Source organism: Hyaena hyaena, unplaced genomic scaffold (genome assembly GCF_003009895.1).
Source record: "Hyaena hyaena isolate Hyena2069 unplaced genomic scaffold, ASM300989v1 scaffold_4, whole genome shotgun sequence".
In the NCBI taxonomy this organism is placed as follows: domain Eukaryota; kingdom Metazoa; phylum Chordata; class Mammalia; order Carnivora; family Hyaenidae; genus Hyaena; species Hyaena hyaena.
This window is the reverse complement of record NW_024080636.1, coordinates 5,589,427-5,604,180: the sequence shown is the minus strand read 5'-3', so window position 1 is coordinate 5,604,180 and position 14,754 is coordinate 5,589,427. Positions and strand designations below refer to the sequence as shown.

At 46.6% G+C, this 14,754-nt stretch overlaps 1 protein-coding gene across 1 annotated transcript in view; it reads right to left on the bottom strand.

Moving 5' to 3' along the window:
- ATXN10 (ataxin 10) overlaps positions 1–14,754 on the bottom strand; it is a 158,910-nt gene that overhangs the window by 22,746 nt on the left and 121,410 nt on the right. The window contains exon 10 of the mRNA XM_039235034.1: positions 5,571–5,634. Within this exon, the coding sequence (XP_039090965.1) occupies positions 5,571–5,634 (64 nt within the window). The remainder of the gene's footprint in view (positions 1–5,570; positions 5,635–14,754) is intronic.

Sequence of the window (14,754 nt, the reverse complement as noted above, 5' to 3'; positions counted from 1 at the left end):
ACATGGACTTTTTTTTTTTTTTTTTTTAATTTTTAAAAACGTTTTATTTATTTTTGAGACAGAGAGAGACAGAGCATGAGCAGGGGAGGGGCAGAGAGACTGGGAGACACAGAATCCGAAGCAGCTCCAGACTCTGAGCTGACATGGGGCTGGAACCCACAAACCGTGAGATCATGAGCTGAGCTGAAGTTGGACATTCAACCAACTGAGCCACCCAGGTGCCTCTGGTCCTCTTTAATGGAAGGTAAAAGTGAAAATAAAAATAGAAGATCTGTTTGTAAATTTAAAACATATGTGTACCCGTAGATCCCCTTTCAGTATCTGAACAGAAGACTGGAAGATTCATTAACTCAATGACAAGGATAAAACAGAGATACTTTGGCATGGAAGATACCAGATAGAGTTGAGGGTGTAGACAGGATGCAGGAAATGGTGGAATTAGGTGCAAGTATATACACATGAAAATTAAAACATAGAGATCCTGCAGCTTTCCCAATAAAATGGTGTACCAGGCATACATTTTCAAATGAGCTCAACTAGTTCCCCAGCAATGTCCCCACTTTAAAGGAAATTCTAGAAAAACCTCAGGCAGAAAGAAGATGATCCCAGCTGGACGAAGAGAGATACAAGGAGTGAAGGGCAGGGAGAGTAGTAAATATGTGGACAGATTTAAATGAACACTGACATTACGGGCTTTGAAAACAGAATTAAAATGTGTAACAACAACAATAGCATGGAAGTTGGGGGTACCAAAATGGTCCTGTGTAATCTGGGAAGGGGGTAAATGTTTGAGACACATCAGGCTTTCCTCAGTTAAGGATGCCTGTTGTAATTTTCCCAGGAAACGATTAACAGAATAGAAAAAAAGAATAGAGAATATTTAAATGAGAAAAAGATAAAAACTGAGTTATACAAAATAATCCAAAAGAAAGCAAGTAAGAGAACAAGAAAATAAAATAGGAAGGACAAATAGAAAGGCTTCAATATAAATAGATCAGAACTTATATTGTATTAAATATAAATGAGCTAAATGCAGCAGCTGAAAGATAGAGATTGTCAAACTAGATTAAGGAAAAAACCCAACTACATGCTGTTCACAAGAAGCACCTCTGATACAGAGAAGTTGAAAATAAAAGAGTTGAAAATGTTATACCACATAAATAGCAACCAAAAGTAAGTTACAAGAACTATGCTGATATCAGGTAACAAATATTTTTAGAGATAAAGAGGTTCAATTTATAATGACAATAGGAATATTTCTCAAGGCCTAAAAACACTGCCTCAAAACATACAAAGGAAAAATTTATGTAACTAAGAGAAGAAATAAGACAAATTTATACTGACAGAAGGATATTTTAAGACTCTCTGTAACTAATAAATCAAAGTAGGCAAAAATATCAGTAAAAATATAAAACTTTCACAAACTCCACCTGGTAAACGTGGATAAAATGGAGAATAAATGTGCTCTTCAAGCACACATAGAACAGCTGCAAAAAAGTACCATCTACTGGGTCATTAAGCAAGTCTCAACAAGCAAGTCTCAACAAACTTCACAGGACAGAGAAGTATGAGCTCTTTGATCACAACACATGTATGCTGAAATTATGCTCCAAGAGAGAACTAGAAAATTTCAATTTTTTTAGAAATTAAGAAATGCATTTCTAAATAATCCAGGGGTCAAAAAAGAAACCATGATAGAATTCCAAAAATACTTTAAATGTACAGTAACAAAAATAACATACATCCAAATCCATGCAATGGAGCTACTAAAATACAAAGAAAAGGATAAAAGCTTAAAACTAAGAATCCCAAATAAATGGACAGAGATGTCATATTCACGGACTAGAAGACCCAATGTTGTTTAGATGTCACTTCTCACCAAACTGATTCTAGTCAATACAATTTCAGTAAAGAACTCAATATGTGTGGACTTAAATTTCTGTTGGTTAAATTGTTTTGTTTTTTTTTTTTGGTTTGGTTGATTTCGTGTGTGTATGTACATGTAGGTGCACATAAACACATAAGCACAAATGTGTAAAATTTTACAAGCTGGTTCTAAAACTTTTATGTAACATACAAATGACCAAAAACAGCCCTAACACTTTTTAAGAAGAGACACGCTGGAAGGACCAACTCAACTAATATCAAGACGTGTTAGAAAGCGACAGCACTTAAAGAGAGCGGATATCGGTGCAGGACGGACAAAGAAATGAATGGAAAAGAAAAGAGTCCAAATACAGACCTGAACATGTCTGGATACTCACAATAAAGATGGTACCACAGCTAACAATCATGTTCTGTTCAATAACTGGGCTGGGACAATTGTGTGTCCATATGGAAAAAGAAATAGACCCCTCACTCACACTCTGTACAAAAATCAACTCTAAATGAATTACAGACCTAAACAGAGAAGGTAAAACTATCAAGTGTTGAGAAGATAATACAGATTATCATCATGAACTCGGGGTTGGAAAATATTTCCTTAACAAGATATACACCCAAAGAACTAGCCATAAAGGAAAAGTGATTAATCTGGTGAACTGTTTATAACTCCTGTTAATTAAAATAAACTATAAAGATAAGTCACACGATGGGAGAAAGAAAACACCAGGAACCATGTAGTAAACTAAGAACTTCTATTTAGAATATAAAAAGACCTATTACAAATAAATTATAAAAGAAAAATCCAATGAGAAAAAGGTTAAGAGGTTTGATCAAGCACATTTTATGGCTGCCGGCACACATGCACACGCACACACGCATGCACACACACACACACAGATACACGAAATCCAAGTGGCAAACAAACCTGTTAGAAGACGCTCAGCCAAGTTAGTCACACAGGCAACAGTAAGTGAGGTCTGTAGTCTTAACTATAGTGACAGGAAGGAGGGAGGAGTGGGGGGTTATCAAAGAGTAAATCTTCACATGGTAATCAATGGATTTATCAGCATCTGATATGCACAACAAGAACCAGCAGCAAAGCATATGACTTAGGTGCACAAAGCAACTAGCAGAACAAAGCGCCAAGAATGAATTTCAAGTGTGGACAGCGGAGCAAGAGCCCTCACTCGTTACCTTCTGGCATAAAAAAAGAGATGTATTGTTTTGGTGAAAAGAAAATAAAAGAAAGGAAAACACCTAAAATGGGTGGGGAAGGGTGAATGGGAGGTAAGGAGGAGAGGCTGGGGTAATGAGAGAATTCTCTGGAAACCTGCTGGTGAGCCAGGGCAGAGGGACAGCACGGAAGGGCACCGGTGCAGTTTTATTCCGTAATCTGGATCACGTCCTCTTCGCTCTGGCTGCTAGGAACCTGATTCAGATGTACGGCTCACATCTAAAAGTTGATTCCCTAGGCTCTAATGCTTCTTCATTTCTGACCATTCAATCATCATTTTCCCTTTTGCTCTGATATTTCAGTATGTATCTCACATCTTAGGCATATTTTAAAGGCTTTTACACTCTGGTTGGCTTCAGTAAGTAAAACTCCGAAGACTGAATGGATATGTCATACTAAACTACATGAGATTTTGACTTTTCTCAACAATTTAAAGGATATTCTGGGATCCTGCACTTCTTCATTAGTTATCATGGTAAAGAGACCAGTTATCTGTACAGATTATCCATGGACACTTTCTCAATTTAGAAGGCTGAACAATTCCTCTGCCACATGAAGGCTCCTGTGGTTTCCCTGCATGAGTTCTGTCCCCACCCTGTGACTCACAGGGAGGCGCGACAGGAAAATGGCTGGGGCTCGGGCACACACCACGCTTGCACCCTGGGTCTGCCCCGCAGGACAAGGCAGACACTCCCTCGCTGTGTCTTGTCATCTACAAAATGGGGGTGGTGGTGAGGACAGCGTGTGCCGCGTTAACATGCAAACACACACACAGCAAGGATGCAGCGAGTGTTTCTGGAAAGAAGGAGTGGATGGACAGAGGAACCACCCAGGAGGATGCCGGAGAGGCCCCATGAGCACTGTTTAGCACGTGTGTGCTGTGTGCAGGGACCGGCCCGCTCCCTGCTCTGCATCAGAGCAGACACCAGTGACAGAGGCCCTTCTTCACCAGGAGGCCAATTTAGGGAACAGGACACTGTGGGTGATTTCTCTTTTTCATCAAAAACCCTCTCCGTCACCAGGAAACGCACCACCTCTGCCCCTTCACCTGAGTGACCTTTCCCTGCTTTCCTGTGATCCCAGCTTTCTTTCCTGCGGGCTAAAACCCTCCAAACTCTGTAAGGAGCGGGCCGGCCGTGGCCGACTGTAACGTGGTACAGTGAGCCAACTCTGTTCTACTCAAAGACCCGCCTTCTGAGGCTGCTGTCTTCTCCTGACTCGGCTGGTACTGTTGTGTTCTTTAAAATCTGACGTTCTCGGGGCACCTGGGGGGCACAGTCGGTTAAGCATCCAACTTCGGCTCAGGTCATGATCTCACCATTCGGGGGTTCGAGCCCCGCGTCAGGCTCTGTGCTGACAGCTAGCTCAGAGCCTGGAGCCTGCTTCAGGTTCTGTGTCTCCCTCTCTCTCTGCCCTTTTCCCGCTCATAGACTGTCTCTCTCAAAAAGAAATAAACGTTAAAAAAATTAAAAGAAATAAAATCTGAGATTCTTTTCTGTTGTGAGTCAGAGCTGTGGCAGTATCACTGGCAGGAGGGGGGCAGTCCTCCCTCCACTTACTTTAAATACATGACTGTTATCAGTTCCTCTGTCTTGACAGGAACCACAGAGCGGGTGTTCTTTAAACGCCCCTCCTCGCCCACCTCCTGAGCCCGGCGCTGGCTCCTCACTGTCCCTCAGGGGGTTACACTCTTGACGTGCCAAGGGCACAAGGGCACGCAGCGGCCAGGGCGGGGCACGGGGCGGAGTCTGGCCCCAACGTGCACGGAGTGCGTCTCAAACCTAAACAGGCTGTGCCCGGCGTCCGGGTCTCGCTCACGGTACCAGGGTCGCCTCCTACAGTGTCACCACTGGTGAAGTGGATGAAATCCTGGGGTTCCCCTACAACCAGGGTGGTCAAGCAAGGGCCAGAACCGGGGTCCCCGGCGTCGGTAACAGAGGGTCACAGGCCAGAACGCATCAAAATCAGGCACCTGGTGCCACTGAAGTGTTTCTCCCTATTCCCGGGCCCCAGGGCGCCCCTCATGTTTCTCTGTCACCAAACCGTTGCTAAAATGGGTCCTCGCAGAGGACTGGACACAGAACCTCTAGAGCAGAAAGTTTTAAAAGAAGCAAAATTCCTCACGTTTACTCCACGGAACACACACTTTGCAAGCTGAGGTCGGCGACAGGCGGCACCCGCAGGGGCCGGGAGTGGGGGGTCTGCCCCCAGAGCTCAAAGCACTTGGCGTGCGCTGCTGCTTCAGAAGGTCCCACTCACCTCGAACGCGAGCTCACTGCGCGGCACAGACGGCGGGAGAGAGACCCCGGCCTCCCGACGCTGAGGAGGCGGCTCAGCTCCCAGGAACAAGCCCACAGGACAGCCGGCCACAGAGCCAGGGGACACCGGGAAGGGGCCCATGCGGAGGGCCCGGCCTGCGGACGGACGCCCGCGGAGTCGCGTGCAAGGATACAGGGGTTGCGGTCATCGACGCTGCAGCTGTCCAGGAGCAGGGGGATGCCGTCCAGCTCGCTCACCTACAGAGAGACGACAGGGCAGGGTCACACACGGAAACGGGCCGGGTCGGGCTGAGAGATTACAGATGATCTGTTTCTCCGTTTTATTTCCTCCCTCACCGCTGTAACGCCACAGCTTCCGCCTGTCCCCTCGGGGCTCTGCCACACTGGCCTCAGCGGACCCTCAGCGGCCTTCACACGGAGGCAGCGGTCGCAGGAGGGGCAGGCGCCGGTGGCCCGAGTGCCCTCACCGACTCAGATGAGGAGGCGTTAGTTAACAGAAGCCCCTCCTCCTTGTGCTGCAGCCCGGCCCCCCGCACCCGCCGCCACCCCAACCTCCGACGACTCGCCCCGGCAGCTGCCCCCACCAGCTCGGGACCTCCCGGGGTGCTCAGGTCTCCGTGCTTCTGGAAGCTGGACGGTGCTGCACGTACGCTACGTCTACTTTATACGACTGTGGGTTTATCACGAGTCCCGCTTTTACGATGTCAGCATTGTTTTAGGTTTTATGTGTTATTTGGCAGGATTTGGTAGGTTACTTTTTGGGATGGAAAATGCACAAACATTTTTCCATTTAATTAGAGGTAATTGTTTCTTTGCTTTCTGCCGTTTTGGCTTCACAGGAAGCTCTACTTCTGGATAGCAGGGGACGCCGGTATCTGACACACCTATACCAACCCAGAAATATTTAAAAACAGACATATAAACAGAAATGGATACAATACTTTTCTTTTCACCCTTTCTTAAAAACGCCGGGGCAGTTGGATGGTCATATACAAATGGGTAACGGGGATCTTCCCCCAACAACACTCACCAGGGTAAACTCCAAACGGATCTGAGTTGACTACAGCCTAACAGTACTAGTAAGGGGACTGTTTTTCTACACTAAGATGGGAAAAGCTTTTCGAACTAGGACTCAAAATCCAGAAACAATTGGGAAAAAAGGTTTTTAAAATTTGACTACGGTTTTTCAAAAGGCAAATAAAGGGGAGGTGCCTGGGTGGCTCAGTCAGTTGAGGGTCTGATTCTCGATTTCGGCTTGGTCATGGTCTCATGGTTTGTGGGGTTAAGTCCTGTATTGGGCTCTGCGCTGACAGAGCAGAGGCTGCTTGGGATTCTCCCTCTCTCTGCCCCTCCCTTGCTCATGCTCTCCCTCTCTCTCAAAATAAATACGTAAACACTTTAAAAAAAAAAAAGGGCAAATAAAAACCAAGAAAATTATTTGTAAAATATTATAGGCAAAATGCTAATACTTTAATACGTTAAGAACTTGTGAAAACTGAGAAAAGGCCAACAATCCAATAGAAAAAACTGGATCAAATACATGAACAGAAATGGCGCAGAAACAAAGAAATGCAGCTGGAACACAGAGACGTCAGACAATGCTCCACCTTGCAAACTGTTACCACGCGGAGACACCACTTCTCACCTGTCAGAATGGCAAACAGGCGGATCTGAGGACCCAGGCGGGCGACGGGAAACGGGTGTCCTCGCGCACTGCTGGGGAGAGCGCTAGGCAGAACGACGCCATGGAGGGCGCTGCACCAGGAGAAGCAGAGTCACACGTGTCACGGCTCGAGGATCCAGCCTGGCCAGTCCGAGGACCCGCCTCGGGCAGCCCCGTCCCTCGGAAGCTTGCCTGCTCAAGGCTACTCAGGGCAGCACAGGTTTATAGCAAACAATTCACACACGATAACACTCACCTTTTAAAGGATACAGTTGAGTGGCTTTTATTTTATTTATTTATTTTATTTCAGAGAGAGAGTAGGGGAAAGGGGCACAGGGAGAGTGAGAGAATCTCAAGTGCGAATGTGGATCTTGCGACCCTGGGATCAGGGTCTGAGCTGAAATCAAGAGTCGGACACTCAACTGACTGAGCCATCCAGGCACCCACCCTTCTGTGGATTTTAGTTTTATTCCCAAAGTTGTGCACCCATCACCAGTATCCAATTGTAGAACATTTTTATTATCCCCAGAAGAAACTCCATATGCATCAGTCATTTCTCATGACTTCCTCCATCCTGCCCTTAGCAACCGCTGATCTACTTTGTCTCTGGATTTGCCTACTCTGGACATTTTGTATAAATGGAATCATTCAACGCATGGCCTTTTCTTTCGGTTAGCATGATGCTTTCAAGGTTCCTCCGTGTTTGAAGCATGTGTCAGCACTGCAGTCCTTTTTAAGCTAAGTAACACTCTGCCGTCCGGAGAGACTGTGTTCTTAATTCATCCATCCTTCCATACGTACACAGGCATCTGAGTGGTTTCAACTTTTTGGTTATTATGACTGTGCTGGTGTGATCATCCGTGTGCACGTTTTTGAGGGGACACTTGTATCCAGCTCTCCTGGCTGCAGACCTCGAGGGGGACCGCTTGGTCTTGGGAACATCTGGAGGAGCTGCCGCAGGGCCTTCCCAAGTGCTGTGCATCTTCCGTTCCACCAGCAACGTACGAGGGTTCCAGCTGGCCCGCGTTCTCACTGGTACTTGTTAGTGTCCGTCTTTTATTTTAACTACCCTGCGGGTGTGAGGCGGTGTGTCACCGTGGTTCCGATCTGCATTTCTCTGATAGCTGATGATGCTGCGTACAGCACAACTGGTAAAAACAAAGATCCCGGAAACTCAGATGTTCTCCGATACAGGCTGGCTGGAAAAACTAGAGCACAGATGCAGGAGACCTCCGTGCAGCTGTGACACTGAGGGGGGACGACTACACGGAGGGTCCACCAGGCTCAGCGGTAAGTGCAGACAGGCTCACAGATGAACCTTCCGTGTAACGAAGGAGGAGAAATATACACATTTTCTTCTAGTTCCCAAAAGACACAAGAGAGGGTTAAATAAAAAACTAGTAATGGTCACCCACAGGGCATGAGAGAGAATGGGGCAGAAGCAGCAGGAATGGGGGACAGGGCTCTGTGGATGTACCTGGTTATACGATTCTGACTTTGGAATCCTGTACATATTCTTTATGATTTTCTAAAATTAAATTTATAACGGATGTTAACTCGACTTATTGGGCTGATTATTCCACAGCACACAAATATGGAGTCATTATGTCATATGAACGTAATCCATTATGTCAATTATGCCTTAGCAGAAAAATGAAATTTACAAAGTTGTAAAAATAGAAAACAGAAACACATTAATCTGATGACACGTAAAACAAAGAAAAACTACCATGGAATTAAAACAGTATTTGACTTTATGCCCTAAACTCAGAGAGAACAGCATTCAGATTTCTCTGCTTCATACTGGTATTGTTATTCTGAACTATTATTTATATACTTAGCTTAATTTTTTTAATATTTATTTTTGAGAGAGCACACAAGCAGGGGAGGGGCAGAGAGAGAGAGGCAGACACAGAATCTCAAGCAGGCTTCAGACCGAGCTGTCAGCACAGAGCCTGACATGTGGCTCAAACTCATGAACCGTGAGAGCATGACCTGAGCCGAAGTCGGACATTTAACCAACTGAGCCACCCAGGTGTACCTATAATTTAAAACAAACGCGTCATTAATGTTATTAGGAACTAAGATTTTTCAGCATAAAAAAGAAGTTTTAAATCCAGAAGACAGTTTTAAATTAGGTTTAAATGTTATCTAATTTATCTAATTAAAGACAAACTAAGAATATTAGCAAAATTTCATATTCTTCAATTTCCAAAGTACTTATTTCCTAGCTGTTCACTGAAAAGGCCTAGACGCGAGGACAAGCAGCCCTGAGCACTCCCCGTATCAGATGAACTGCAGACCTTCCCTGACTTACGACAGGGTTATGTCCCAATGAACCCACCGCTACTACCCACCCCGGCCCCCCCCCCCCNCCCCCCCCCCCGCCCCCCCCCCCCCCGGGCTCCACTCTCAGCCCCGCCAACCTTAACTGTGCTCACCCACTCGCAAGAGCCTACAGTTGGACAAAATCATCTACCACAAAGCCTATTTGGTAATGAAGTGTTAAATCTATCTCGTGTACTGTGCTGTACAGGAAGTGAGAAACAGAAAGGACGATGAGTACACAACGGTTGTCAACGTATCAGCTGCTGTTGACCCTGTGACGGCGAGGCTGACCAGGAGCTGTGGCCACTGCCCGGCACCACGAGAGAGGAGTGCACCGCGCATCGCTAGCCCGAGAAGAGAGCCACACCCAAAACTCCAAGTACAGTTTCTACTGGACGTGTTCTTACTTCCACACCAGTGTAAGGCTGACGATCCATAAGTTGAGCCACTGTTAAGTTGGGGACTGTCTGTAAATACACGTCCCGGTGAAAGATGGCGGATCTCTACCTGCCTGAGACGCACAGACCTGCAGAAGATGACTGTGACTAACTGTCCTTGGTTTCCCCAAGGCAGAGAGGAAGAGAATAAATCTAATTTCTGCAGTTTTTCCTAGGTGCTGGTGACAGGGCGAGAAAAGTCCTCCTATTTAACAGATACCTAGCACACACTTGGCCATGACAAACACCCCGTGATTACTGTTCACTCTGGCGGTGCCAGGGTAAGCAGTACTGGCTCCATGTTACTGATACAGGAGTGGGACTCATGAGTTAAATACCCTCCCCGGGGTCACTTAACTACAGAGTGTGGTCTGGAGACCCCCGTCAGTCTGGGAAAATACACAGTGAGAGGGAAACATCAGAAACAGTGCTTGCTAATAATTTAAGAGGGCTATGCTGTGTCTCATAATACAATCTAGATTTGAAACATCTATGTCTTTTTAAAATTTTGATTTTTTCTAGTCATTCATTTCTATTATATTTTATAAGCATATTGGCCAGGATGGGCTTGGAGAAAAGATAATCAGCTCTTCAGCGCCGATTGTTCAGAAGGTCAGGACACAAGAGAGGGGCCGGGCCGGCCCTGGGAGGATCACGTGTTTGAGAAGTGCAGAAAGAGATTCTATGGCCAAGCTAGTAGTGGACTCAAAGCTTCCCAGTGCAAGCCCTGCAGCGAACGTCTTCTCCAACAGCCCACCGCACATCTACCAGTGGGACTGGGGTGCTAACTACTATGCCTCTGAACGGAAAGGAGAGCTACCCTCAAGGGGTCTGCCCTGGGGTTAAGAAGAGGGATCCAGAAAGGGAGCATGAGCCTGGTGACAGCGAGGAAGGAACTGACCCTCAACAGCTCTTTGCGAGGCTGTGATCTAAATCCTTCCGAACATACATTGGCCTGGTGTCTGATGATATAGCAGGGGGTTCACGGGGAGGGCCTCCCTAAAGAAGGGACGTTTGGCTCGGGATAAGAATAAACTGGCACCAAATGGACAAATAAAGGGGGCTGTGGAGAGCGTTTTGCAGGGACAAGAGCATGTTGAAAAGCTAGGCGATCAGAAGGAACATGGAACGTTCCGGGAGCTGGATCTGCAGCACAGCCTGGGACTAAGAACGAGGACCGTGCAGCTGGCAGTCAGAGCCTCGCTCTGCAGCACTGCTGAGCTGTGTGACTGTGGGCGGGTCATTTAACCTCGGAGACTTGGCATTTCACCCATAAAACGGAATGATGGGCCTTGCTTCCACGGATGGTTGTGAGAATGGAATTAATTGCTTCGTAGGCTTAGCACTCAGCCAACACTCGGTAACGGGCAGCGGGACTGACGGCAGCAGCTGGGAACACTGTTAACAGGAAGTTCAGGTGCTTGGAGTGAGGAGTGAAGCCCTAAAGGGCTGGGGAAGAGCCACTGCACACGGCTGAGTTAACGGGACCCCACTCTGTTTTAGGCAAAACGGTACATTTATTTTAAAAAATCTTTTTTTGTGTGTGGGAGAAATGCAACTATTCAGGATCTATTAGTTGATGCAAAAAAAAAAATCTCATTTGCTTGGGGGGATAAAGCAGAATTCTCAGATATGCGAAATGAGCAAGATTTCCTGTGAAGGAAATGAAATCACGTGCTGACGATGGAAACCTGAGCAGGCGGTAAGGGTGGATTACAGAGCCCTTGAAGATCACGGTTATGCGAGAGTCGTGGCTGAACCGAGAGTAAGTATTCCGCATTCACACCGCTCCATTATGAAATGATCCAAGATCAATTTTTAGAGATTCATAAAATGTGTAGGACACAAATGACAAGGATGACAGCAGCACAAATACGTCATCGTACATGTCAGGAGGAGGGATGACGACACCCCTGTGCTACGACCAAGCTCAAGTTTACCGCCGCAGCTACGAGCGGGGAGCTCTGTCTGGGGCAGGGGAGAACAATTAGGAAATTAACAAGTTTTCTTCTGTTCACACTTCATAAAACAAGTAAGCTGTTTGTTTTCTTACCTAACGTGTTGGGAATTGATTCTATACCCATAACAAATGAGTCACAAGCCATAGTTCACATCAAGGAGCCAAGCTCAGTCAACACTTTCACAAGGTAACACATCTCGACAAGACAGCGAGTCTGGCTTAAACAAGCGAACATTTAGCCCCTGGAAATGAGGCGTAAGCAGGAGGACTGCTGGCTGATTTGCTAACTGTGCCCTCCCACCCTGGCCACTCATCTCGGAGAGTGTGCTCTGCACACGCGCGGCCCCACCTCTGCTACGTACGCTCCTTGGGGAAATCTATTGGATGGACAGGAAACAGAGCCTCATGGCTCATGGTAGAGAGAGCTCATGGTAGAGAGCCTACCCTGGCTGCGCTCTCATGTCAGATGGTGAATACAGAAATCCAGAAACCCGAAGAAAGGAAGAGCATGGTACCAGTGCAGCACCTCATCTCCTATCTAGATACATAGAGAACTGAGCCTGAGTGACCTGACATTTGGTAAAAATGTGTTCACCACACCACTGCTCAAAACAAACACATTCACAAATAAAAAGATCACAAGAGTCTTCATTCTGGAGCGGATCAATGACCAGTGTGGGTGCGGCAATGCTCAAACAAGGTCTCCATTGGGATGAAGCCATCCTCACACATGCTGACGCCTGAGTCAAAGGGCCTGGAGCCCAAAGGTGACGCTGGATGAAAAGGACCGTTGGGTCAGAGACATGGATGTACCTGCCCAGAGGCAGGACTCAACTATCATCCTAACCACCTGGAGGGGACGGGGGACACTTTGGAGACTGAGAGAACTACACGAGAATTCCATCTCATCTTTTCAGCCATGGAACCCTGAGGAGCTCTCTGAATTTCACAAAGTCTAGATTTTATGTGACAAGGGGGTCACTTGAAGATCCATGAGGAAGCGTTCAGTATGGCACCCCCCCGCCCCATGCAATTAGAGACACAAGAAACGGCTTGTAATACTGTTTCCACTTATTCTAAGATTCTGAAGGGTTCCTTCAGGACTCACACTTGGAAAGGGCTGGACATGGCGCCCTTGCACCAGCCACGAGCTGTGCTATAGCAAAGCCGCAGCACATCAAGACAGACTCTTCTAGAACAAGGAAATGTGCAGATATGGTGAGTCCAGGTGTGCTGTGCAGCTTCAGGCTGGGCCCTCCACAGGCACATCAGGAACAGGTCATGGCGGTCCTCAAGGAGCTTCAGGACGGCACGGGGCCTGCATTTTGTGCACATGCTTTCTCGAGAACCACGAGTGCAAGGCTAGGCCAGAGGCTCACAACCTTGGTCCCACGTCCACATGTCCTGGAAGGTGTCCAACGGCACCAATCCTGTGGTCCCAACGTGAGAACAAGTACGTCCCAATCTCAGAGAGCGAAGCATGGGCGTCAGAGCCTCAGACACACTCTTCCGCTGATTCCAAAATGCAGCCAAGCCCAAGAGCCCCAGCTGAGCCAGAGTCTGGGGCCCAGCGCAAATCCTGAGAGGAGCCCCTAAAATGGAGCCCACTGCCCTTCCCACCCTCCCCTCTGGGGCTCTGCTCTTCTCATTCCTACGTCCATCTCTGCTGAGCTCTGACAAACACACAGCAGACCGCACCCACGCCTGCACCAAACACATCTCGAGCCCAGAACCTCTCATGGCCCAGAAGGCTCCCATGCATGTCTGCAATCTCTGTGGCTCGCCCGCCAGCTTTCGCCAGCCACAGAGCCGCTTCCTGCCACTTGCCAACCCTCTCTCTCCTTTTTTTTTTGAAGTGGTTGCTCTGGGGTTTAGAGTGTGCATCTTTAACTAGCTGTGGTCTATCTACAAGTAATAGTATATAAATAATATAACACTGTTCCGCGCACCATGGAAGAAACTCACAGCCGGACACTCCCCTTGACGCTGGGGCAAGAGCTCTCATACATTTACTTCTACACCCATCATAAACCCCAAAATACACCGCGATTATGATTGATTCAAAGAGCTACTGCATTTTTAATGAATTTAAAAGCGAGGAAAACGGTATTTCGGTTTTAGTCACCTATTTCCTTTCCTGGTGCTTTGACTTCTTTGTAGAGTCAGGTCTCCACCCAGCATCACTTTCCTCCACTTTATACAACTTCCCTTGATACCTTCTCATGGCACAGCTCTATTGATGGCAAATTCTCTTTACTTGAGTTTGGCGATATGGTTTTATTTTACTTTCATTTTTGAAGGATATCTGAGCTGGATATATAATTGCAGACTGACTGGTTTTGCACTGTAGAGATGTTGCTGCACTGAATCCTGTTCTTCATCACTGCTCCAGAGAAGGTGCAATTGGGAGCCTCGTGCCTTTGCTTTTCTTGACAGGCAGGCCCCGGGCAGCATGTCGGAGAGAAACAGCGCAGCAGACAGATGACCAAAACCAACGGCAGTTCTTCGTAAACATTAATTAAATGGAAAAAATTCCGAGAAGACAGATGAAGAAAATAGAGACATCTATTTAAACAGAAGGGAAAGAGATAAAAAGGTATAGAAAATACTGATTAAAATAAAATGTTATGAACTTTATGGAAACAACTGGAAGTCTAGATGGAATGAGTATCCCTGAGGAAAGGAGAAAATGTCAACATTGACACAATCAATCAAAATCTTGAACAGAAGAATTTAAATAAATTATTTAATGATACAAAAATGACCAAGACTCATTGACAAAAACAATGACCCAATGGCGCTCCAAGTGAGTGCTGCCACGTTCTTCAAGCCCACATGATCTATTACGTATAGAAACTGTTCCAAAACAACAGGCAATGAAAGAAGCTTCCCGGCCCTCCTCGGACTTGGCTCAAAGCCAGAGTCAGACAGAGCAGTGTAAGAAAATCACAGGCTATTTACTTATAACA